At 46.5% G+C, this 25,681-nt stretch overlaps 1 protein-coding gene across 5 annotated transcripts; it reads left to right on the plus strand.

The window, feature by feature from the left end:
• Positions 1–2: 2 nt before the first annotated feature.
• LOC110091643 (uncharacterized) lies at positions 3–23,352 on the plus strand. Of its 5 annotated transcripts, none has more exons than XM_020815831.3 (4): positions 3–143; positions 2,905–3,954; positions 10,550–10,700; positions 13,706–23,352. In XM_020815831.3, the coding sequence occupies exons 2-4, from the start codon at positions 3,139–3,141 to the stop codon at positions 15,007–15,009; spliced, it is 2,271 nt and encodes a 756-aa protein (XP_020671490.3). In that variant the 5' UTR covers positions 3–143; positions 2,905–3,138; the 3' UTR covers positions 15,010–23,352. The 5 variants fall into 5 exon arrangements, with proteins under 5 accessions (XP_020671490.3, XP_020671493.3, XP_020671492.3 ...); XM_020815834.3 differs by having other exon boundaries at positions 13,709–23,352; XM_020815833.3 differs by having other exon boundaries at positions 73–139.
• The last annotated feature ends 2,329 nt before the right edge of the window (positions 23,353–25,681 follow it).

The following is a 25,681-nucleotide window of genomic DNA, read 5'->3' on the forward strand; positions in this document are numbered from 1 at the left end:
TGCTGCTCCTCCTCGCTTCCTCCGGGCGCCTCTCTAGGACGTGAAACTCCCTGACTTTAACCTTTTCAATCTCCCGAAGGAGGAAACGTCAGAGCGGGGCCCATCTTGCGACGCCTGGGACACGCGTGCCTTAAGCAGCGTAGGTGAGAAAGTCTGGTTATGGGGCGGGCCCCTCGTCTCCCTAAATCCCCCCCTTGGAGTCTGACTAGAAGATCCTCTTTTGGGACTACAGCCCCCAGAATCCCCAGCCCGATTGTGGGTTGTTGTTGTAAGTCTCCCAAGAGTGGTATATGAATGGCTGTGACTGGCATCTTTTGAGGGGGGTGGAAGGCGGAGAGTAGGCCATGCCTCCCGATTTTGGAATCACAACTCCCAGAATCCACAGCCGAGTGGGTGGGTGGGGGATTCTGGGGGTTGTAGTCCCCCAAGAGGAACGTGGCCCTGCTCTACTGGCCTCGGGGTGGGGTGGGGTCGAAGATGGCCGATGGATCCTGGTAAAATGCCAGAAGCTGGGAGGCAGCGCTGGGCCCCAGCTGTGGGTGCACAATTTGTGGGGTGACTAAGCCCCCCCCACCCGTGTAGCATCGGGGTGCACCTTCCCACGTTTCTTTTCTGGGTCCGGGTTGAAAGCGCTTTGCAGCTTTGGATTGAGGAACGTTGGTAGTGGGGGTCTTGCAAGCAGACCTTTCAAGGAGACCCATGGATAGTGTGTGTGTGTGTGTGTGTGTGTGTGTGTGTGTGTGTGTGTGTGTGTGTGTGTGTTTGTGTGTTTGTTTGTTTGTTTGTTTGTTTGTTTGTGCATGCTGCCCCTCATTGGAGGGCGCAGGGGGTGCAATGGCTTCAGTTTCTCGCCCAGGTTTCCGACTGAGCCTGGTCTTGCCATGTCGGGCACCTAAGGACCTCCCCTCTAGACCTAACCCTTTTTTCGCAGCCATTTTGCAAACCTAGGAGGAGCCCGATTGTCCCTTGTCACCGCCGGGAAGTTTCTTTTCTTTTTTTTTTCTTTTTTTGGATGGGGGGTGAAGGTGGGGTGGGGGGGGAAGGCAGTCCAGCTACCAGCCTTCGTGACCAGACCTTCCGAAAGCTGAGGAATTATTTTGACTGCCGATCCCCCAGCCTCCTCAGTGGGCCTGCTGGGCTGTGACCTTCTAAGGAGGAGATGCCGTCCAAAAAAAAAAAAAAAAAAAGAAAAAAGCAAAATAAACCAAAACAGGAGTTCGAGTTTATTTTCTTAAAGATCCGGCCACAGGCAGCTTGAGGAGGAACAACCCATTCGCCTTCTCTCTGCAGGAGGGATCATGAGCAATGTACGGTAGTTGCTTGGAAGTGGATTGTTCTCTTAAGGTTTTACTAATTAGATGTTGCCAAATCGTCTTCACATTTTATATGGCTGTATAAATTTTACTTTACACCCCCACCCAGAGCCTCCAAGAAAAAGCAGGTTATGTAAGGATATAAGCAAAACAGTTGCTAAGAGAAAGTTATGAACTGGCTTTCAATGAAATGTGCTCATTTTTCCTACTCCATTGTTGCATTTCATTCATGCATGTATGTCAATTTGATTTGATTCATTTCTTTCAGGATTGTTCCCTTTAAATTTGTTTTTAATCTGAGCACAGAGTATATCGCTTCTTTCCTCCAAGGCGCTGGAAGGGGTGCATGTGGCTTGCTTTTTTCCATGTTTATCCACTCACAACAACCTTGTCTGGTACCTGAGGCAGATCCATAGCCCCCACTCACCCCCTATGAGCCTCATGACTGAATAGGGGATTTGAACCCAGCTGGTTCTGTTCTCTTTGATTGCCTGTGTCACAAAACACCTGAGAATCAAGCAAACATTTGGAAGAAACATTTTTGACTTCCTTGATGGCAGAATATGTGTTAAATTGGTGCTATGGTTTGTGTGTGTGTGTGTGTGAGAGAGAGAGAGAGAGAGAGAGAAGGAGAGAGAGAGACTGTTATATTCTGCTTTGACCAGGACTTATCTGGAGTTTTGTGTCAAGGTCTTCCATTGTCTAGATAGCCCTGTCTTTTGGGTCTGGAGATTAAGTCCCTAAAAGTTAAGGTTCAAGAGGAAACGACAATTCAATATATTTTGGAGAACGTTAACTTTCAAGAGAGGCTGTTTTTCAACTTCGAGTGCTCTTACATAGCATCAATATTAAGGTTAAAATAAGAGCCAAATGACTAAACAAAAAGTAAATTTCTGATTAAACAGCAAGCATGTATTCTCGAAGGTTTTCACGGCCGAGATCTGATGGTCGTTGTGGGTTTTTCGGGCTCTTTGGCCGTGTTCTGAAGGTTGTTCTTCCTGACATTTCGCCAGTCTCTGTGGCCGGCATCTTCAGAGGACAGGAGTCAGAACTCTGTCCATGCTCTGATGTTTAACAGTTCCAACTCCTGTCCTCTCAAGAGGCCGGCCACAGAGACTGGCGAAACGTCAGGAAGAACAACCTTCAGAACACGGCCAAAGATCCCGAAAAACCCACAACAACCAAGCAGCAAGAACTTTCTGATTCTCTGAGCCTCTCCCCACTGGAAGGGGCTACTTCTGAAGATGGTGAGCTGTCCTTCCCTTGAGTATTTTAAACAGAAGCTGCATAGCCACCTGCTCAGAAGTTCTGCAGGAGCAGATTTCCTGTCATCAGGGTTTTCAGCCTTGAGTCACCAGATGTCCTTGGACGTCAACTCACAGAAATCTGGGTCAGCACAGCTGCCGGTGAAGGCTTCTGCAAGCTTCCGTCTAAGAAACGGAAAACTTTTTAATGTGACAGTAACTTTTCTAGTAGGGTTGGGTGCACGTCCTCGCTCTTTACATGTGTTTTGTTTCCTGTCTGCTTTTCTCGTTCCTACTTTTAATTTTTTTTCCCCCACAGACAGAAGCCTCTTGTCTTTTTCTTCCAGGGATTTTGCTGTTTCGCAGATTTCCTGTGCATACCTCTGATTGCAACCACCCCAAAAGCCTATCCCAGACCCGTGAGGTTAAGCTGTGCTCCTTGAGCATCTGTGGCTACCTCGTAGGAAGACAGGCTACTGATCCGGCTTACCCAGAACTCTCTAGTGTTCCCCAGAATCCCAGTTAAAGATTCTCCCCAAGCTCTGCAGGGTTTTTTTTAAAAAAAAGAAGAAAGGACAAGAATGATAGAAGAGCAGCGTGTGGTGACAGATCAGGTCCCCGAGGGCCAAACTCTGATTGAGCCACAAATGTCGAGCACTGTTAAAATAGAGGAGAAGGAACCGGATATCCCAGTCCTTAGAGCCGAGACGGGGGCCAAGGAGCCTGAAAAGGCGCCTCATGTCATTCAGGCTGGGAGCATTCAAGAATTTCTTCAGAGAGCCTCGGGAAAGTCGTTCACTCAGATCCCGGGGGAAGGGTTGCTTCAGCAATGGGAAACCCAGTGGCAGGAGTTCCTGAAGACGCTGGAGTCTCCTTGCTCAGGGTGGGGGGTCCCGTCATCCCCACCCGAGCCCTCCCCGTGGGAGGACACCAAAGCCTTCCTGACCTCCTTCGAGCAAGTCGCCAAAGCCTGCCGGTGGCCCCGGGAGGAATGGGTGACCCGGCTCCTGCCGGCCCTCGATGGGGAAGTAGAAGAGGCCTTGGGTAGCCTGGCAGCTGAGGACAGAGAGGATTATGGGAAAGTGAAGGCGGCCATTTTGCGAGGCGACAGGGATCGCAGGGAGAAGAAGCGACAGCAATTCAGGCATTTCAGCTACCAGCCGGCCGAGGGGGCACGAGGAACGTACAACCAGCTTCAGGAGCTATGCAACCAGTGGCTGAAGGCAGAAAGGCTCTCCAAGGAGCAGGTCCTGGAGCAGCTGGTCCTGGAGCAGTTCCTGGCTGTCCTGCCGCCAGAAGTCCAGCAACGGCTCATGGAACAAGGCCCAGAGACCAGCGCCCAGGCGGTGGCCTTGGCTGAGGATGTCCTGCTCCAGAGGCCAGAGGCTGAGCAGCAGGTAAGATGGCAGGCGGCCCAGGTTGTCTCCAGACTGGTGGGGTGGAAGAGGGGGGACCTGAAGAGAACCAGGCAGGCCGCATGACAGAACAGACGTTACTCCGGCTTGCCTCAAGCCAGCACCTGCTCCCATCATTCCAGTGAAATGCTGTGTGGGGATAATAGGGTTTGGAGTTCACATTTAGAGGGCACCAAGCGGGGAGGAAGTGTTTTACTTGAAAAGATTTGAAGACTAGCTTTCTTTAAAAGCTGGAAATGGCAGGTGCAAAGAGTTGTTCTGGATAAGGACCCTGAAGGGGTTCCTTTCCCAGCCCCCACTCCCCCAGTCCCACGTGAGAGACCCTCCCAATCTGGATCAGGCTGCAAACACAATGAACAGGATGAGTTAGTATCAAAAAGGAAGCTCCCACCGATACTAATCACAGTTTTTCTTCCTGTATAAAGGTTAAGTGCGTCGCCCTCGTCGGATCTAGATAGGGACTGGAACTTGAGGCCAAACAAGAATGCTCCCTTACCATCACCACCACCAGCACTTGTCAGGGTTTGGATCAGGGTCTCCTGCCTCCTTTTTAAAGATTTCACCCATTCATGAAGTTGCTACAGGTGGTTCATCTGAGGCTCCTCATGCCAGGTTGGGTGTTGGGAACACTAAATTACAGGGTCACATTACGGCCTTTGGCCTATAATGCGCCTCAGAGTTCTGTGTTATGCCCTGTATTATTTAATACCTGTGTGAAGCCTCTGGGAGAGGTCGTTCAGAGCTTTGGGTGAGGTGCTATCAGTATGCCGATGACACCCAGCTCTACTGCTTCTAGTTTCCCAACACTGAGGAAGCCATCAGGACCCTTGAGCATTGCCAGAGCTCAATAATGGGCTGGACAAGGATAAATAAGCGTCAGTCGTGACAAGACAGAAATGCTACTGGTCAGAAGAGAAGTCAGGCTGAGGAATTGGGATCAACTTGTTCTAGAATGGATGGCACTCCCTTTGACAGGTGAGGTTGATCGTCTGGCTGTTGGGGCTGAGGAGCCTCATGGCACAATGGCTAAACTGCAGTACTGCAGTCAAGATTCTGCTCATCACCTGAGTTTGATCCCAATGGGGATCCCAAGATTGACTCGGCCTTCCATCCTTCTGATGTCAATAAATTGAGTGCCCAGCTCACTGGGAAGGGGAGCAGTGTGTAGTATAAATGCCCCTAGAGAGTGCTTTAAGCACTATGAGGTGAGATTACAATCATAGTGACAGATCATCTCCCCCCTTATCACAACAACACACCCATAACAAAAAACACCCTGATCACAATAATCACCCAATCTCCTGAGAAGAACAAAAACCCTGATCCCACAGCTACAAATACTCAACAGTCCCACACCCTACACCAGAACACAGACAGAGTTCTAGCACCTGTCCTCTGAAGGTGCTGGCCATAGAGACTGGTGAAACATTAGGAAGAAAAACCTCCAGAACACGGCCAGACAGCCCAAAAAACCTACAACAACTATCCAATCCTGGCCGTGAAAGCCTTCGAGAATACAGAGCGTTCTCTTTGCTCTCCTGATGTCTGAGGGAGCAGTTACAGACCTGCCACGATCTGACAGAATTTCTGATTTTCCAACTGATGTTCCAGGACAACTTTCTCATGCTCCTCCTGTTATTCAGAAGAGGACTCCGGTGGATGAGAGATGACATTACTCCCCTCCCAAATTGCTGGATATCAGAAACACGCTCCCATAAGCTTTCTTTTTGGGCACAGCTTGCCTAGTCAATCAAGCATTACAAGCATCCCCTCTTCATGTGGATATCCAGTATGCCAGCCACCTCATATTCTTCCTTCTTATACATGAGCCATGGAAGACAGGATGGATGTGGAAGGATGCAGGAAATGTGACAGGGCTGATATGGGCTGTGATTGGAAAGGGTCTGGTGGAAAAGGCATCCAATATCCCTCGGGGATGATGACTTGGAATGGTGTCATGTGAAGAACCCAACCTTACCACCCATCCTTAAGAGAGGTCCAGGTTGCTGTTTCACATTTGCAGAAGGTTTTGTCAGTCTCCTTGGACCTCTTCAAATGCTCCCTTACAAGAATATGAAAAGACTGTAGCTCCTGCCACGGTTGGTCAACGGCAGGGACTGAAGACTTCATGGACAACCCTGGGAAGAAACGAGGATGTAGGTCTCCAAGAAAGGGGTTTGTGGCAAGGATGAATGAATCTAATTGCTATAGGGCAAAGGCAGCCAGTGGCAGGAGCTCAACCTGGTTGCCTTGTTGGAAATGAATGTAACAAAGAAGATACTACTTGACAGTGGCTTTGTTTGATACATCCTGTCTGGCCATCAAACTGGAGGTGGTAGACGGAAGCCTGGTGGAACATTGTGTCTAGCAGCTGGAACCAGTTCTGCCAGAAGCAAGAAGTCATACTATCCTTTTAGGCAACCCACTGAGGAGGAAAAAAATTGAGGAGGAAACATGCTCCAAGAAGAGGAAGAGGTGGATTGACTCTATCACAGCAGGAGTTCCCATATGGGAGATAAAAGGAGCCATCTTTGAAAACAGGTTCCACCACTATGAGAATAGTTGTGTGGTCTCCTGACAAGGGCAGGTCTGTAACAAAGGCCATCAATCTTTTTTGACTGGCTTGGGCCAAGAGGTTCTGGGCTTGTTGCTCCTGAAGCTTCTGAGTCAGAGGTTTGGTCAAGACGGTGGTTGCAAAGTTCTCAGATTGGACCCCACTACCCTGGGATCCCTCACCCTTGAGGGGAGCATGAATGGGTTTGCAGGACAAATGCTCAGCCTGCCTATTCTGAGCGTGAAGGATGTAAGTCCTTATTGAAACTGAACCACACAAAGAAGAAAGACCTCCATAATCTCCACGTTCCATTCTCCAAGTCTTGGTGGTCTGTGTGAACCTTCATCAGGGGCACAGCTTCTCCCAGCAAGTGTTGCCAGTTGTCAAATGGTAAAGAGCTCCTTGTCCCTGATGGTGTAATTCTGCTAAGTTGGGGTTACTTTGCAGGAGTGGACCACACAGGGCAAAAAAAATACTCCCACCCTGGTTCCATGAGTTGGAGGAGCAAAGCCCCCACAGCTGCCTTGGAGGCATCTGTTCCCACCACAAGAGGAGTAGGACGGATCTGGGTGCTGCAGGATAGATTCGGAGACAAATAGATCTTTTAATCACTGGAATGTTTGCTTGGCAGCTGCATCTCACTTGAATGGTTTATGGCCCTAGAGCAGCGGTCCCCAACCTTTTCGGGACTGCGGACCAGCTGAGGAAGGCGGGGCACCCCCACACTCTTGTGCATGCACGAAGCAGTGGAGCGTGCGCGATTGCTACCACACCCCTTTACGCATGTGGCACAGTACCTGCACGCCCGCCCATGCTCCCCCACCCCTTTGCGCAGGCTCTCGGACAAATGCATGAAGGGGTGGGTAGTGCTCACGCTGGCGCTGGTACACATGCGCAAAGCAGCTGTGGGGGGTGGGTGAGAGGTCTGTCTTCGCGACCCGATCCGGCTCAGGCCACAGACCGGGGGTTGACAACCTCTGCCCTAGGGGACTGACAAGGGTGCTTTAAGTCTTGCAAAGTCAGAGATGAGTTAGAAGTACTAATTCATGAACCTCAAGAACTACTAGACCTTTACATCCCAAGGTATGGTCCAGGACACAATGACTTCAATGATGGAGGGGTCTGTCTCAGTCCCCCAAGGAGCAGTACAGTTGCTTATAAGTCAGAGGCACATTTCTCTAGTTTGGTGTACAAATGGTGTTCTCGCAGGTGCTGCAAGATGGCTCATACATGGGTTATACATGTTTCAGGGCTAAGCAGATAAATCAGGAGGTAATCAATGTAAATCACAACAAACTAGCCCACATCCTCATTGGAAATGTCATTCATGAAATGCTGCAAGAAAGCAGGAGCATTCCGCAGGCCAAATGGCATGACTATAAACATATACAGAGTCAGGAAGACAGTCTTCCAAGCATCTCCTGCTTGAATGCAGGCTAGGTTATATGCTGCTCACATGCCGACCAAGTGGGTAGGGAAGGTAAAGTGCATCACCTATAGTGCCAGTGCAACGAACTGGCATGAACCTCCGAACTGAGATTCATGTTGTGAATGGGAAGATAAAGGAGAAGAAAAGAGAGTGAGCTGTCCTCTCATACGTCTGCGGAGGAGGAAAAAGGTAGTGAAGTGAGAAAGGAAGGGGTAGCGAAAGTTATAGAGAATATGAAAGAATTAAAGGCAGGAAAAGAGGAGGAGGAGCCAGAGAAAAGGGGGAGGAAGGAGATAAATGTTTTCTTGACATTGGACGAGGGGAAGAGATCGGGAAACAAAGAAGGTGGTGGTATGGGAAGAAGAATGGCTGGAGGTAGGAGGAGAACCCAGAATGTTTAAGATTCTGGAAAGGGACATTAAGTGGTGAAAGTGTAGAGTGTAAGAAAGCTGGAATTAAAAGGGAACAAGGAAAGCCATAGGAAGGAAAGCTATATACTGTAGAAGGACTGGGATCTGAGGAATGGACCGTCTTAGTGCACCCTTGAGGGTGGGGTTCTTGGAAGAAGGTGATCCAACCAGGACCAGTTCAGCAGAACAAGAAGCCACTCGAAAGGGACTGGTCTCGTCATCCCTGCTCTGGGACGATATGTGCAGTGAGGAGTGGATACTTGAGAAAGCCAACAGACCAGGAATGGTTCGGACAATCTTTCCGCTAAAGAAGAACAGTTATGAAGAGACATTGCCCTTGTTGTGGGCTGATTTTCCTGTTAGTATTGAACACGTTGATCCCATGAGATAGTTGTAGAAAAACTGACCACTGTTGTTAATAAAGACTCTTTGCTAGAAAAACCCTCTTTCTTGTCATTTCCCACCAAAAATGAGGAACTATCATTCACTGACAAACAACCTGATCACAATGGTGCCCAACGTGGGGCAGTTCCAAAGGCGATAAAATCAGGAGAGTGGAGATTACAGAAAACTATTGAGAGACAAGAAAGGCTGATAGATGTGCTGGCTGAGCAGCAGCAGTTGCTGATAGGACAAATATCAAAAAGCGAAGAACGAGATTATAGGACAGTGGTACCGATAAAGAATCCCTGGGTGGCGGGACCAGCCCCCATACGAGTGCAGAAGATGGGTCCCAAAGATGACCCTGAGGCTTATTTACATACATTCGAATGACTAGCTATTGCAGTGGGTTAGCTGAAGGAACAATGGACCCTGATCCTAACTCCTTGTTTATCTGGAGTCTTTCAAGAAGTGGTAGACACATTGGCTCCCGATGAAGCGGTACAATATGAAAAAGTAAAATCTACAATCCTACAGACACTCAGTTTAACCGAAGAAGCCTGTCAGAAGAGATTTCAAGATCTGAGACTAGTATCAGCCATTAAAATAGTAATGTGCGTTGCTGGGTTCAACATAGACACCCGAAGGATTTAGAAGAAGCAGTCCAGCTAGTGGAGAATTTTGGCATTGCTAAGAAACTGGCCGAGATAGCTCTGCCCTAATCCAAGAACAAAACAGAGGGAGAGAGAAGATGGTGACTGGAGGTTCTTTTGGAGTGGGGCCACGTGGACCAACAATGAGAAATGGATCCCAGAGAGGAAGGGGAGAAGGTTTTGGACCCATGGGGCCTAAACCAATAGAGCCTGCGATGGTCGACACAAGAATCCACGAGGTGTACCCTAACTGGAGAGGAGGGAGAGAAAACCGGGATATGTGCCATCAGTGTGGTGGCGTAGGACATGACAGCTGGGACTGCCCTGTTTGCTCCTGGGTTGGCCAGAACTCAAACATTCTGCAGGTTCAGGGTTCAGAGCAAACTGGATGGGAGGTGAAGACCTATGTTAACGGGGAAATAAAAAGAGATTTGGTTGATACAGGTTGTGGGAAAACCTTAGTGAAGAACTTGAGAAGAGCACAATTAGGGGGGAGCATGATGATTCGGTGTATTCACGGGGATCTGAAGGCATATCGAACAACTTGGGCCAAAGTGGAGATAGCAGAGGAAAAAAGAAAGCTAAAGGTAGGAGTGGTACCCAGTCTAGCTAAGGAGATGTTGTTGGGCTGAGACTGGGTAAGGGCTCACGAATTAATACAGTTTAAAGAGGGGGTGCACGGGGAGTGTTTAAGGGAAAACAAAACTGAAGGTTTCCTGGAAGGGCTCTCCAGGGAACAGACCCGGTTTTGGCAACAAGATGACCGTACTTTGGCTGAGTTCTTGAAACAAGGGAAAGAAGACAGCACAATTAAGCCTGGGGTGTTAGGGTTTGAGATGTGTGAGGGCTTGCTATATCAAATTAATAAGGAAGGGACTAAGCAGTTAGTGGTCCCCTACAAATGCAGACAGAAGTGGCCCATGACATTCCTATGGCAGGACATTTGGCTGTCCAGAAGATGGCGCCCCGAGTGTTACACAAGCCGATCGCCATTCCAGATCACTCTGAACATAATGGAAATATATCACTAATAATCGAATTTTGTCTTGAACCCTATTTGTTACATGAGTGTCCTTTGGTGAAATGAGAGCAGGATGTGTTTCCTACATATAATATTAATCTTTTCTTGTTCTTCCTGCCACTGATTCAGAATGACCTCCAAGTGCCCAGGAGGGCAGGTTTGAATTCACCGGAAACAGAGGGGACTCAGCTGGTTCCAGAGCAGGGACCAAGCATGGTGGATCCTTGTGAAGAGACCAGCCAGGGAACCGGCAATGCTGACAATGCCAGTTTCCTGTCGGGTAAGTTTTAATGGTTTTAATCCAGCGATTGGGTCTTCATCTCACCTGCCATCGGTTCCTGGTAAATAGCATTCAAAGATTGTTCCAGCACCACTGCCCTCAATCTTCAAAATGGAAGAAAAAGCAGAATCCAATGGGGAGAGCACATTCTTAGCATAAATAAAATAGAGGCAGGGGCACGGAGGCCACATACATTTCCCTCACTGATTCTCCCCTCGCAAGCCACCTTTTCTACAGAACAAAGAGAGACATTTGTACCTGGAAGCTTCTGCGAACTAATTTACAGTGGTGCCCCACTTAACGCTTACCCTGCTTGACAACGAATCCGCTTCACGATGAAGTTTTTGCGATCGCAAAATGATGTTTTAATGGGCAAAAACCGCTTTACGAGGATCAGTTCCCTGCTTCGGGAACTGATTCCTCGCATTACGACGATCAAAAGAGCTGATTGTCGGGTTTTCAAAATGGCTGCTGGTTGCTCGAAATGGCTCCCCGCTGTGTTCAGGAAGGAAATTTTCACTGCAAAGGCATGGAAAATGGCCACCCTATGCAGGATCTTACAAGATCTTTAGCCATGCCATTACCAATGGTCTCTGAGTGGTGTACAACAATATTAAAACTTTATAAAAACATTAAAACCATTAAAAATACCCAATACAGCGGTGCCCCGCATAGCGAGGTTAATCCGTTCCGGATTAACCTTCGCTATGGGGAAACATCGCTAAACGGAACGGAAAAGCCCATTGGAACGCATTAAACTTCGTTTAATGTGTTCCAAATGGGCCCAAAACTCACCGTTCTGCGGTGTTTCTCCATCCGGCCACGGCCATTTTGGGTGTTCCGGTGGCCATTTTGGGTGTTCCGGCGGCCATTTTGGGTGTTCCGGCAGCCATTTTGGAACTGCCGAACAGCTGTTCCCCCATCGCAATGCGAAGAAACATCGGTATGCGATCGCATTAGCAATCGCAAAATCCGCATCGCAGTGCGGATTCATCGTTAAACGGTGCGCTCGTTATGCGAGGCACCACTCTATTATAATAATAACCTATATTAAAACAGTCAATTTACCATTAATAAATCCTGCTGTTCATATGGATACTATTTAATTAATAGTTTCCATATGAGCATATTTAATTAAAATGCTGGCTAAACAGAAAGGTCTTTGCCTGGTGCCGAAATGCCAAAAAAGTTGGAGCCAGGTGGAACTCTATAAGGAGGGTGCTCCAAAGTTGAGGGGCAACAGCCGAGAAGGCCCTATTTCTACATGCCATCCCCCTCACTTCTTTCAAGAAGGCATCTTCAGAAGAGCCTCCTTGCCTGTTCTTAGAGGATGGGCAGGCTCGTACGGAAGAAGGTGGTCCTTTAGGTAAACAGGTTCTGAGCTGTTTAGGGCTTTATACAGTGGTGCCTCGCATAGTAATCACTCCTTTTAACGAAGAAATCGCTTAGCAACGCTGTTTTTGCGATCGCAAAAGCAATCGCTTTGCGATGTTCCCTATGGGGAAAATTTGCTTTGCAGTGATCACAGGGAAGCAATCATCGCAAAGCCCCCATTTTCGGCCTGCTGATTGGCGGTTCCAAAATGGCCGCCGGGTAAACAAAATGGCCGCCCACTGTGTTTAGGGACAGATTCCTCGCTTAAGAGGCAGCAAAAATGGCCGCCATATGGAAGATTTTCGCTTAAGGTTAGTTTTGAAGCCCATAGGATGGCGTTTTAATCCGTTTCTATGGGCTTTTTAATTCTGTTTAGCGATGAAATCGCTTAGCAACATTTTTCCCTGCACGGATTAACGTCGCTAAGCGAGGCACCACTGTATGTCAAAGTAAGCAATTTGAATTGGGTCTGAGCAGCAACTGGCTTCTCTGGCGGCAAAATTTAGGTTCGACTTGCAGCCAGAACTGGCGTGCTATGAGTCCGTAGGGCAGCACCACTTACCAGCCGGGCAGCTTGGTTCTGTGCCAGTTGTAGTCACCGGACTGTCTTCAAAGGCTGCCGCACGTGTAGTGTATTGCAATAGTCCAGTCTGGTTGTTACCAATGCATATGTGACTGTTGCCAGGCTCCGCTCATCCAGGTAAGGGTGAAGTTGATATATTCTCGCAGCTCTAAGAAGGCACCCCTGGATATCAAGTCCACCTGGGCTTCCAAAATCAGACCCAGGTCAAGGAGCACCTCCAGGTTGTGAACCCTGTCCTTTAGGGGGAGTGCAACCCTGTCTAGGGCAGGTTAAATGGCCCTTTAACCTATCTGCCAGTGCACCTACCAGCAGCAGTTCTGACTTGTCTGGATTAAGCCTCAAGATTATTGACCCTCATCCAGTCCCTGCTCTCTAATCCCTGCTCTCTAACTACTTAGCCGTATCCTGCATTTTTTAAAAGGGAGACTGAACCCAAAGTGAGCTGTTTCTGTGTTTGTCATGTTGGCTGTGGTGGGTCCTAAGAAGGCAGAATTTTCCCCTGGACTCTCCAAATCTGCTGCCACCCCTGACCAGGAAAGGCTCTAGGTTCACACTCTGAGAGGAGGGACTTCCAACAACAGGCACAATCTGGCCTGTGAAGCACTGGGATCTCCCTGCAGAGGCTCGTGAAAGCAATATTTAAGTTATTATTCTTGGCAGGAAAGATGTGGGGTCATTACAGTTCAATCTCCAGCTTTTAATGCTGGATGCAGCTGCTGGGAATGTGCCATTCAGAGGCAGGGGGCAGCTTCCTTTCTGAACAGGAAGTTCATATGCAGCTAGGCCTAGCCAGGCTACAGAGCCTCCCAGCTTAGGCCTTTCTCCCAGGTGAGCCACATTTAGTTGTCTGTAGGTGTATGCATGTCAGACAGAATGAAGACCAATGTAATCTAAAAATTCAGAATGAAGACTAATGTAGTCTAAAAATTCCAGTTGGCATATCTCTCACAGCTTCAGCTACAGTCATGAATGTGTAAACACAACAGCGTTTCATACTGAGATGGATCCCTGTTGTCTCTCTCAATCTCTCTCAATTTCTCTGTTCCAGCAGATCCAATACAGAATGATTCATTGACTGAGAATGAAAAGAGTCATCTTCCAGGGGAGTCCCCTTTGCCAATGGATCCAGAGGCATCACCGATAACAGAGCAAGAGGTGTCCCAGCGCTGTCAACAGGGAGGAGAATCTGGGACTTCAGAGGGGCTGGCAAAAGAGGCCAAGGTGAATCCCAACATGAAACTGGTTGTGAGGCTGAATCAAATTCGTCTGGGAATCTCAGGGAACAAGGAGGACGCCTCATCCTCTCAAATCCTAAAGAGCTTAACACAGAAAATCCCCTGTGTTAAGCTCCTGAGCATCCAGGTTGGGGAGAGACCCTATATGTGCTCCAAGTACTGGGAACAAGGAGAAACATCTGGGTGTTCAAACAGGTCAGCAAAAGATGCAAAGAAAAGTTCGAACAAGAAAGTTGCCAAGAAACTGAATGAAACCCAAGCAGAGAACAAAGGAGAAAGTGCATCTCCTCCGAGCACAAAGAGCTTCAAGCTGAAGCCCCCAAGTATCCGGAACGGGCGGAGACCCTACAAATGCTCTGAGTGTGGGAAGCACTTTTCTTGCCGCGCTTACCTTTCTAAGCACCAACGGATTCATTCGGGCGAGAAGCCTCATCAGTGTTCCTACTGTGGGAGGCGCTTCCGGGAGCGCTCACACCTCATAAAGCACGAGCGATTGCATACGGGAGAGAAGCCCTACAAGTGCGAGGACTGTGGCAAGACTTTCCGCCAGTCTGCAAACTTGGGGAAACATCTAAAGATGCATGTCGGGGTCCCCATCTACAAGTGTCCAGATTGTGGGAAGAGCTTCAGACAACGGGTCAAGTTCTACCAGCACCGTAAAGTCCACACAAGTGGGGAAAGATATCCCTGTTCACAATGCGAGGAGACCTTTGATCAGCTCTCTCTCCTTCAAAAACACCAGAGAACACATGCCCCAGAGCGGGCCCACAAGTGTCCCGTGTGCAATAAAAGCTTCAGTTATCAATCGAGTTTTCTGAAGCACCAGATGACTCACACAGGAGAAAAACCCTATAAATGTTCTGCCTGCGGCAAGAGATTCAACCAGTCCTCAAATCTTCACAAGCACTACAAAATCCACACCGGGGAGAAACCCTATAAATGTTCCACCTGCGGGAAGTCGTTCATACAGAGCTCTCATCTGAGTCTGCATTTGAACACCCACAAAGGATTTAAGACGTTTAAATGCTTAGATTGCGGAGACAGCTTCACTGACCGATCGCACCTTATGAAACACAAATTGACTCATGCTGGAGAGAAAGAAGGAATGTCAGCTTGAAACGTCACATAATTTTATAAGGGACAGATGCTTCTTCTTTTTTTTTAAGGCATAGATCTCTCTTCTGCTGTTACCTTATGAGGAAACTGCACAATCCGCTCTTATAACATGGCACTTCTCATTCTGACCTACCTTGCAGGCAGGTTGTGCAGTTTAGAAGAACACAATACTTCAGAGAATGCCTCTAGGGATCTTGGCACAAAGATCTGGACTGTGCTGTTTTTTAGAGATGTAGAATCATGTCATAGGAAAAGGGATAAGTTGGGGAAACAAGGACTTAGATGTCATATGACAGGATGAGGAAAAAGACTGCCGAATATATTTTACATGGATTTTAACTAGATAGAACTTAATGAATTAGAGATGAGATTGTAATTTTTCCATAGGAAGTACCTTGTAGCACTTTTAAGAATAACAAGTTTATTATGGCATTGGCTCAGACAATGGGGATTACCTGAACATTTAGATGGATGTAAATGAAGTACAGCAATTTGCACAAGGCAGTGTGGATGATCACATAAGCAACCTTGGTCAGCAGAATCAACACCTTTATTCAGGTAGAAACTGTTTATCTCAATTCCGTCTGGAAATGGAATGGGCTGGAAAACCCTTAATTGATTCATTCAACTGCCAATTCAACCATATATTTTTTGCTAAGATGAAATTCATAGGTTTTGTCCTGGGGTTGCCCCTTCATATCTTAAATATACAGTGGTGCCTTGCTTAGCGAGTGCACCGTATAGCGATGTTTCCGTATAGCGATCCCTTTTTCGGGATCACTATATGGAAACATACCCGATCTTCGCAATGGGGAAAACCCGCATTGCGAAGATCGGGTATTGCGGCGGCCATTTTGGAGCCGCCGAACAGCTGTTCGGCAGCTCCAAAATGGCCGCTGGAAGCCCGGAAATGGCTGCCGGCAGTCATTTTCACACCCTGCCCTCGCTTAGCGAGGGTGCGAAAATGGCTGCCGGCAAGGGGAATCCTCGCTGAACGGGTAAGTAAGCAAGGTATTGGAACGCATTAAACTAAGTTTAATGCGTTTCAATACGTTTTCCCTACCCGTTTAGCGACGATTCCGCATAGCGAGGGTTAATCCGGAACGGATTAACCTCGCTATGCGGGGCACCACTGTATATGCAGATGACACCATATTATTGTCAGAAAGCAAGAAGACTGTTAAACAATTTCTGATGATTGTGAAAGGAAAAAAAAAATCCAAAAGCGGAACTGTAATTGAATCTTTTAAAAAAGCAAAAAAATAAATACATCATGGACTACAGAAGAATGACACAATTTTATTTTGACAATGAAGAATTTGAAGTTGGTAAAGAATTTGTATGCTTTGATTCTTGATTCGGACATCAACCAAAATGCAGACTCCATCCAAGAAACCAGAAGAGCAGCTATGAAGGAATTAGAATTTATCATCAAGTATAACTGTTAGAACATTATGACAGTGGAACCAGTTACCTTGGGAGGTGATGAGTGCTCCATCACTTGAGGCATTCAAGAGAAATTTGGACAACCATCTGTCAGAACTGCTTTGATTTGGATGCCTGCATTAAGCAAAAAGTTGGCCTCAATGGCCTTATAGGCTTCTTACAACTCAATTATTTTATGATTCTAAGACAAAAGCCAAGATCGTCTACATTATTGTATTCCTGATTACTGTGTATGGATGTGAAAGTTAAACAGTGAAAAAAGCTGGCAGAAGAGGGAGTTGATCTTAGACAAGAAGACAGCAAGTATTAAGGACAGGAGTGTCAGGGATGCATCAGAAATAGAGAAGGGAGAAGACTCCCTGGAAAAGACCCTGATGTTGGGAAAGTGTGAAGGCAAGAGGAGAAGGGGACGACAGAGGACGAGATGGTTGGACAGTGTCACCGAAGCTACCAACATGAATTTGACCCAACTCCGGGAGGCAATGGAAGACAGGAGGGCCTGGCGTGCTCTGATCCATGAGGTAACAAAGAGTCAAACACGACTTAATGGCTAAACAACAACAAAAGGAACCCTCAAATCGAGATGAAAAACAACAACCTTGAAGCAGTTGAAGGGTTGAACCTATAGTTCCAAATGTTTCTGTACAGAGTGTGGGAGACTAATAAGGTGAACTGGAACTTCTAACACAGGAAGGCAATTATAATTTAATAGACATTGCCAAAGCCTGGTGCGATGAGGCTCATGACTGGAATGTAATGAGAGAAGAGTGTTAACTTATTCAAAAGGAACAATCTAAACAGGAATAGTGGAGAAGTAGTATTGAATGGAAAGAATGTGTACAGGTGGCACGAGGTACATGAGTTGGAGCATAGAAGAATGGTGGAGAGCATTTGGTTAAAAATCAAAGTTAAGAGAAATAATAATGATGCCACTGTGGGGATCTGCCACATACCCCTCGGCAAACTGAAGATGTGGATGATACCCTTCCAGATCAGATTGCCCAGAATTCAGAGAGCAGAAATATAGTAGTACAGTGCTGCCTTGCTTAACGATTAACTCGTTAAACGACGAAATTGCTTGATGATGAAGTTTTTGCGATTGCAAAACGATATTTTAATGGTAAAAATTCGCTTAACGATGATCGGTTTCCTGCTTCGGGAACCAATTTTTCACTAAACGACAATTTTGAAACAGCTGATCGGCGGCTCTAAAATGGCCGCCCTCTGTGCAAAATGGCTCCCCACTGTGTTTTCAGGATGGATTCCTTGCTTTACAGGCACCGTAAATGGCCGCCCCTATGGAGGATCTTCACTGGACGCTGAGGTATTTAGCCCATTGGAACGCATTGAACCGGTTTCAATGCATTTCAATGGACTTTTTCGTTTCGCTTGACAAGGATTTCGCTTAACAGCGATTTCAATGGAACGGATTATCCTCGTCAAGCGAGGCACCACTGTAATGGGAGACTTCGACTATTCTGATAGGGATGTCCAGCTCTTTCAAGAATGTAAAGTCCACCAACTTTCTCACTTGCCTTGCTGACAACTTCATCTTCCAGGTGGGAGAAGGAGCAACAGGAGGATCAGCTAAAAAAGAGTGTGGTGCTTATATACTGCCCCATAGCACTTAAAGTACTCTCTGGGTGGTTCACAAGTTAATTATGCAAGCTACACATTGTGTGTCTCCCCCCCACAGCAATCTGAGTACTCATCTTACCAATCTCAGAAGAATAGAAGGCTGAGTGAACCTTGAGCTAGCTACCTGGGATTGAACCCTGGGTCGTGCGCACAGTTTTGGCTGCAGTGCAGCAGTTTAACCACTGTGCCATGAGGCTCATTAGAGATCTGGTCATAACTTAGAAAAATTGGTCTAAATATTGGGGTGGAATATGCTCTTTTGGCATTTGTTATTCTGCAGAACGTGAAAATTGAGAACAGTATGACACACACTGGAGGCTAGTGGTTCTCAGTCTTGGGTCTCTAGATGTCCTTCCACTAAAACTCCCAGAAGCCTAAATGAAGATGATGGCCACTACAGTGGACCCTCGAATTACAGACAGCTTGACTTACAGACTTTTCGAGTTACAGACTTCTCTGGCGGCAAAATTTAGGTTCGACTTGCAGCCAGAGAATCAACCTACAGACCAGGAAAAAACCAAAATGGAACAAAAATGGAACAAAAACGACTGGTTACAGGATTACAGTGGTGCATCGCAAGATAGGCGCTCCGTTTAACGACAAATCCGCATTACAACGAGGTTTTTACGTTCTTGATTGGGGGAATTTTGCTACGTGATGATCGGTTCCCTGTTTCGGGAACCGATTTTCGCTTCCCGGCTATTAAAACAGCTGATCGTTGGGTTTTCAAAATGGCAGCCGGGTGCTCAAAATGACTCCCTGCTGTGTTTAGGAGCCATTTTTCGCTGCACAGGCACCCAAAAATGGCCACCCCTATCGAGGATCTCCACTGGACTGTGAGTTCTTAGCCAATTGGAACGCATTAACCAGGTTTTAATGCGTTTCAATGGCTTTTTTATTTTCGCTTTACGACATTTTCGTTCTACACCGATTTCGCTGGAACAAATTAACATGGTAATGTGAGGCACCACTGTAGTCTGTTTTTAATACATTGTAGGTCAATGGAGACTCAACCTACAGACTTTTCGACCTGTAGCCACCGTTCCAATATGGATTAATTCCCTAAGTAGAGGGTCCATTGTATTGACCAGGCAGCTTGACATCAGTATCAAGAAAAATCAGAACAGGTCATTCAACAGTTAGTTGGTCTGTGACCACTTAGAAAGGACACTGTGATTTAGAGGAGGTAACCGTGTTAGTCTGTCCAAGCATACCTGGAAAATCGAAAGGAAAAAAACAAAACAAAAATATGGCATCTTAAAAACTGCCATATTTTTTCGTTTATAAGACACACACACACACACACACACGGTTTCTGACATTAAGAAAACGTAGCTTTGAGGATTCAGCCTCCGGGCTCCGAACATCAGACATTACGAGTCCCTGTTGAATCTGAGCCTACAGGCTCCACCTTCCACAAGGTCTGCTCCAGTTGATTTGTTCAGGATCAGCTGATGTCAGTTCCATAAGGCTCATGATTGGAGGAAGCTCAATCGCCGGACTGTAGGAAGCTGAGTCTCGTGACTGAAGGAAGCCTATTTGAGGCAGCTATCCTCAGCTATCTCAGCTTACTTCCGTGTAAAGGACACCCCTCAATTTTTAGTGTAATTATTTTAGGAAAAAGTAGCATCGTATACACGGAAAAATATGGGAACTATTCTATTTTAATGTGAGCTTTTCTGGATCACGTCCACTTCAGACATTTGTCTCCTGTGGGAACATTTAGAATAGATCTTAACACCAAATGTAGGCCATAAATTACCGTATGTAAGATGTAACCACCCACCCAAAATTCTTAAAACCAATGAATATTTTGATTGTTCGACTTGTGAATTCAGTACACTAGTACCTCTGTTTGTGAATGCCTCAGTTTACATAATTTTCAGTTTATGAACTGAAATCCGTAAGAAATAAAGCCCCCGTTTATGTTGTTTTCCTTTTTTCACACTACAAATGGGTTTTCCCAGGGCGCATTGTGCCTATAATGCCGTCCCTTTCGTAGCGTAATCGGCATTTCATTTTGTGAAATTTCTGTACGTGACGTCACGTAGAACGGATCCGTTTCGCAAACCGAGGTATTACTGTATTTCATTCTGTATTTCATTTCATTCCATATGTTTGTTTTGGGTTTTTTTCCTTTGGATTTCACCTGATGAGATTTGTAAGACTTAGTATGGGTTTCTAAAAAGCAAATAATGTCAGGCTAAGCTTATCTCTTTTTTTTTTCCAAGAGTCACAAGCTTTGTAGATAAGGGGAATGCTGTAGATCAGGCTTGTCCAACCCGCAGCCCGAGGGCCGCATGCAGCCCAGGTCAGCTCATAATGCGGCCCCGTGCAATTTTTTATTTTTAAAAAAATTCTGAAGTTTCAAGTTACACTGCTGGCGCTTGCGGCCCGGAATGTGGCTGGGGCATGTCACAACAGTAGAGGGGGAGAGAGGGAAGGAAGGAAGTAGTGGGAGGGGAGGGGAGCTGCGTGACTGCATTGCACCGTCCCCGTCAATAGGTGGACCCCCCCTCCCGGCCCCATAAAGCTGCTGGAGTCGAAGCTGGTAGCCTCTGCCCTCTGAGATCGCAGCTGCCGGTAAGTGCGCTTGGAGCGGGGCTGCGGAGGACGGCTAGGGCTGCCCCCCCATGCGGCCCAAACCAAATGTATGTGCGGCCCAAACCAAATTTTCATCTTCTAATGTGGCCCAGGGAACATGAAAGGTTGGACACCCCTGCTGTAGATGTTAGTGTAGCTTGATATCACCAAGGTTTTCACAACTTAACTTTAATTGGATTTATACACCGCCCCTCTAGACAAAGTCTACTCAGGGTGGCTTACATACATACAAGCAATTTCGTGATTTTTTTTTTGCCAGTCTGTTAAAGTGTGGGATAGATTATGCTATGGTTAGATGGATTTATAGCTGGTTGACAGGTTGTGCCAAAGAGTGCTCACCAATGGCTTCCCATGATCCTGGATGGGGGCAAAAAATAGGATGATACGTTGTTCTGTCTTAAGGCTGCCGTTGTTTGATACAGTGGTGCCTCACTTAACGAGGATAATCCGTTCCAGCAAAATCGCTGTAGAGCGAAATCCTCTTTAAGCGAAATAAAAAATCCCATTGAAACGCATTGAAAACCCGTTCAATGTGTTCCAATGGGCTGAAAAACTCGCCGTCCAGTGAAGATCCTCCATAGGGGCAGCCATTTTCGGTGCCTGTAAAGCTAGGAATCCATCCAAATACACAGCAGGGAGCCATTTTACACAGCGGGGGGCCATTTTGAAGCTGCCGATCAGCAAGAGCCTCGTGGTGCAGTAGTTAAACCACTGTATTGCAGCCAAAACTGTGCTCACGACCCGGGGTTCAATCCCAGGTAGCCCGCTCAAGGTTGACTCAGCCTTCTATCCTTCCGAAGTCAGTAAAATGAGTACCCAGCTTGCTGGGGTGGGGCAATGTGTAGCCTGCATAATTAACTTGTAAACCGCCCAGAGAGTGCTTGAAGCACTATGGGGCGGTATATAAGCAGCACGCTTTGCTTTTTTTGTTTGTTTGTTTTAAAAACGTAATGTGAAGAATCGGTTCCTGAAGCAGGGAACCGATTGTCGCAAAGCCGATTTTGCCTATTAAAACATCGTTTTGCTATCGCAAAACAGTCATCGTATAGCGGTTTTGTCGTTTAATGAGGCAATTGTTAAGCGAGGCACCACTGTATCTTTATAAAATACCTGAGTGAGGTCTTGCTCATTAAATTTTCAGATAACACCAAACTCAGAGGGGTAACTAATACATCAGAACACAGAATCCGGATTCAAAATGACTTTAACAGATTAAGGAAATGGGCGTGTACAAGCAAAATCAGTTTCAAGAAGGAGAAATGTAAAGTGCTGCATTTAAGTAGGAAAATCAGATGCACAAGTATAGGACAGGTATTGGCTGGCGTGAAAGAAGTGCATGCGAAAAGGATCTAACAGTCTTAGTAGATCACACACTGAACATGAGCAGCAGTGTGATGCGGGAGCCAAAAAAGCCAATGATACACTAGGGTGTATCAACGAAAGTATTGTGTCCACATCAAAGGAAATAATAGTACCACTCTATTTTGCTTTGGTCCAACCTCACTGGACTGCACTGCAGTTTCAGCAGGATACAGAGAAACTGGAGTACGTCCAAAGAACAGCAACCAGAATACTAAGAGGTTTGGAAATCAAGCCCTTGGCCTGCTTAGCTTTGAGAAGGAAAGGCTGAGAGGTAATATGATCGCCAACTTCAAGTAATTGAAGGGCTTGTCACATGGAAGGTAGAGCGGGCTTGTTTTTTGCAGTTCAGAAAGGTAAGGCCAGAAATAACAGATGCAGGCTTCAAGAAAGTAGATTTTGACTGAACATTAGGAAGAATGTCCTAACAAAGAGGTGTTTGACAATGGAACTGATGACCTCACAGCATGAGGAACTCTTCTCCTTCAGTGGAAATGTTTAAGCAAAGGTTTTGACCTCCTACTAGGGATGCTCTAGTTGTGGGTTTCCTGCATGGACAGGGGCCTGGGCTGAATGATATTTGGGGTTCTTTCTGTCTCATGGTGGCACTGCAGGCTAAATCACAGAAGCCTTTGTGTGCTGCAGGGTCAGAAGACCAGCAGTCGTAAGATCGAATCCATGCGACGGAGTGAGCTCCCGTCGCTTTGTCCCAGCTCCTCGCCAACCTAGCAGTTCGAAAGCATGTAAATGCGAGTAGATAAATAGGTACCATCTCGGTGGGGGTAAACAGCGTTCCGTGAATAGCCGTGTTGGCCACATGACAACGGAAACTCTTCGGACAAAATGCTGGCTCTACGACTTGGAAATAGGGATGAGCACCGCCCCATAGAGTCAAACATGACTGACTAAAAATGTCAAGGGGACCCTTTACCTTCTGTCTCTAGAATCCCTGGGGAGTGGGGGATAAATTTGTTTAAAGTACAGTGTGAATGAGAGCTTTACAGAGATCATGGGCTGCCTGAAAGTGTTTAAAAACCTGTTGATCAATGGGGGGAAAATACACCATACCAACCCGTCCACCAAATATGGCAGACAACTTTATTAATGCATTACAAAGCTATATGCTATGTTTCCCTCCCCAGTTTCATCATCTCCCCATCTGCTGCTTTCCCGGTGTTAAGACAGGGCAGAGTCCCATCCTGTTGTTATTTACTCTTTAGGTTGTGCATGTAAACAGTGCTGCATATTTTACTATTACTAATACTAATAAAAGGCTTATTGCATGTGACCAGAAAAAGCGACTTCCTCCTTTTTTGGTTCAGGGAACCTATCACAGATCATCTATAGTACTTTGTCTGCAATGAAGAATAACTGCTTTGGAAACAGTCGGTCAAAGGGTTGCTATGAAGGAGGTGTAGGTAACATCTAAGAGTCAGATGGACATTTCTGTTGTTCCCCTAGACCAGTGGTGTCGAACTGTGGCCCTCCAGATGTTCTTGGCCTTCAACTCCCAGAAATCCTGGCCAGCAAAGGTGGTGGTGAAGGCCTCTGGGAGTTGAAGTCCAAGAACATCTGGAGGGCCACAGTTCGACGCCACTGCCCTAGACCTTCAAGGGCATACCCAGTGTGGTGAACTGCATGCGTTAGGATTCAGGAGGCCCTAGTTTGATTCTCTGTTCAGCCATGGAAGCTCCCTGGGGGGTAAAACTACTCTCTAAATATCTCACTTTGAAAGCCCTATTAGGGTTGCTATTAGTCACTTCTGACTTGATGACACGCAACAAGACCTTTCGGGGGGATAACCAGCACGGTGTAGTGGATAGAGGCCTGGGTCATCTATAGTAAAACCACTCTCTAAATAACCCATTTACTTCATACATAAAAACACAGGCATCCTTCAGTCTCGAGAGACTACGGTAACATGGTCTCTATCGAGAAGGCTTCAGAGCATGAAGCCTGGGTAAAGTAATATGGAGGATAGGCTGTTACCCAAACAGCAGATCCCCCCTCTCCACGTTGCTGAAATGGTACAATGGAAAGGCAAGAGCCAATACAACTGGTTCCAGCAACGTTTCGGGAGTTGCCAGAACGACATGAACTGCCTTCAGGACTCCAGCTCCGGATTTTGCCTCTAGGTTAACTCCTGAAGCAGTTTCCATGAGTGGATATAGCCGCAAGGCAGTGGAGGTTTGAAATTAGTTTTCCTTCTCCATTTACTTCAAAAGCCCTGTAAAAGGGTTGCTGTAAGTTGGTTCTGACTTCTTGATGGCACACAACACATAGACCTTGAAGGCCTTTCCCCCCAAGCCCGCAAATGGAAAACGATGTCCCTAGAAATCTCTTGACATGTGATGATATTTTTATACGGTTTCAGGAGAGTTCTAGACTAATATGTGAACAACCTGAAAGTCCTTTAGGGCTGTTCATGAGCCATAGGTTGCCTTTGGCATCTACTGTAATGGCACAAATCCTGTTGCGTAACACAAGCAAATCTTCCTGTTTCAGTCTTTTCTTTAGAGGTGAATAAAGAGCCCCCACTGCCATTCACGGGGGGGACATGAATCTGCACCAAACTAGCATGTGTGTGTCGCCCCTCCAACACTCAATAGCAGAGCCTTTTTATTTACCTACAAGGAATTGAACAGAAACTTACCCATTATGTTATGCAACAGGATATTGGTCATATAAAGAGATAGAGACGGAGACAGAGTCTAAATGTATATGCAGTGGGGTCTTGACTTGAGAACTTAATCCGTATTGGAAGGTGGTTCTCAAGTCAAAATGTTCTCAGGTCAAATCTGCATTTCCCATAGGAATGCATTGAAAACCATTTGATCCGTATTTGCTCTTTTCCGTCCATAGAAACTAATGGGAAACTGCTATTCTGCCTTCGACCACTAGAGGGGGATATTTTGTTTCTTTTTTTCTTAGGTCAAGAAAGGTTCAGGGAAGGCAGGGAAAATACCAGGCAGTACCAGGCAGTCTGAAGACTGTCTCCCAATCCACTCTCTAAACGCTGGGAGGAGTGAGGAAGCAGACAGGCACCCTTTTCACTGGCCAACAGTTAACTGAAAGTTCCAATTTTGCACTTTCCCTGCCTCCCACATGGTTTTTTTTCAGTTCTTAACTCAAATCTAAGTATGTAAGTCAAGTCAATATTTTCCTATGAGAGCGGTTCTTAAGTCAAAATGTTCTTAACTCGAGCCGTTCTTAAGACCCCACTGTAGTCTGATTTAAATCTTAATGAGTACAAACATATCCATACAACGTAGATACGTATTATTGACATTTTATAGACTCTGTCTATATATCAATCTATCGTACCTACCAGTTGACTTGCCTAGTGTGTGAATTAGTAACTCAACTCAGATTTTCTTTCAATGATTTGGACTTGATTCATGATTTGGAATCCAACCACCCATCCCCTTGTTTCTGGGAGGTGGGGAGCTTGTTTTTAAGAGGGACGCGGAAAATTCCTGCAAGAAACAAAATCTGGCATCTCTCCAGTATTTTCACAAGTTGAATAAAAGTATCGCCTATATTTGGACCACCTGCCTTTTCTCCAATCCAACTCTCTCACTCACCTCCCTGGGCGTAACTTTCATTTGGAAGTAGATCCCTGGGGA

The sequence above is a fragment of the Pogona vitticeps genome, chromosome 2, assembly GCF_051106095.1.
Source record: "Pogona vitticeps strain Pit_001003342236 chromosome 2, PviZW2.1, whole genome shotgun sequence".
NCBI lineage: Eukaryota > Metazoa > Chordata > Lepidosauria > Squamata > Agamidae > Pogona > Pogona vitticeps.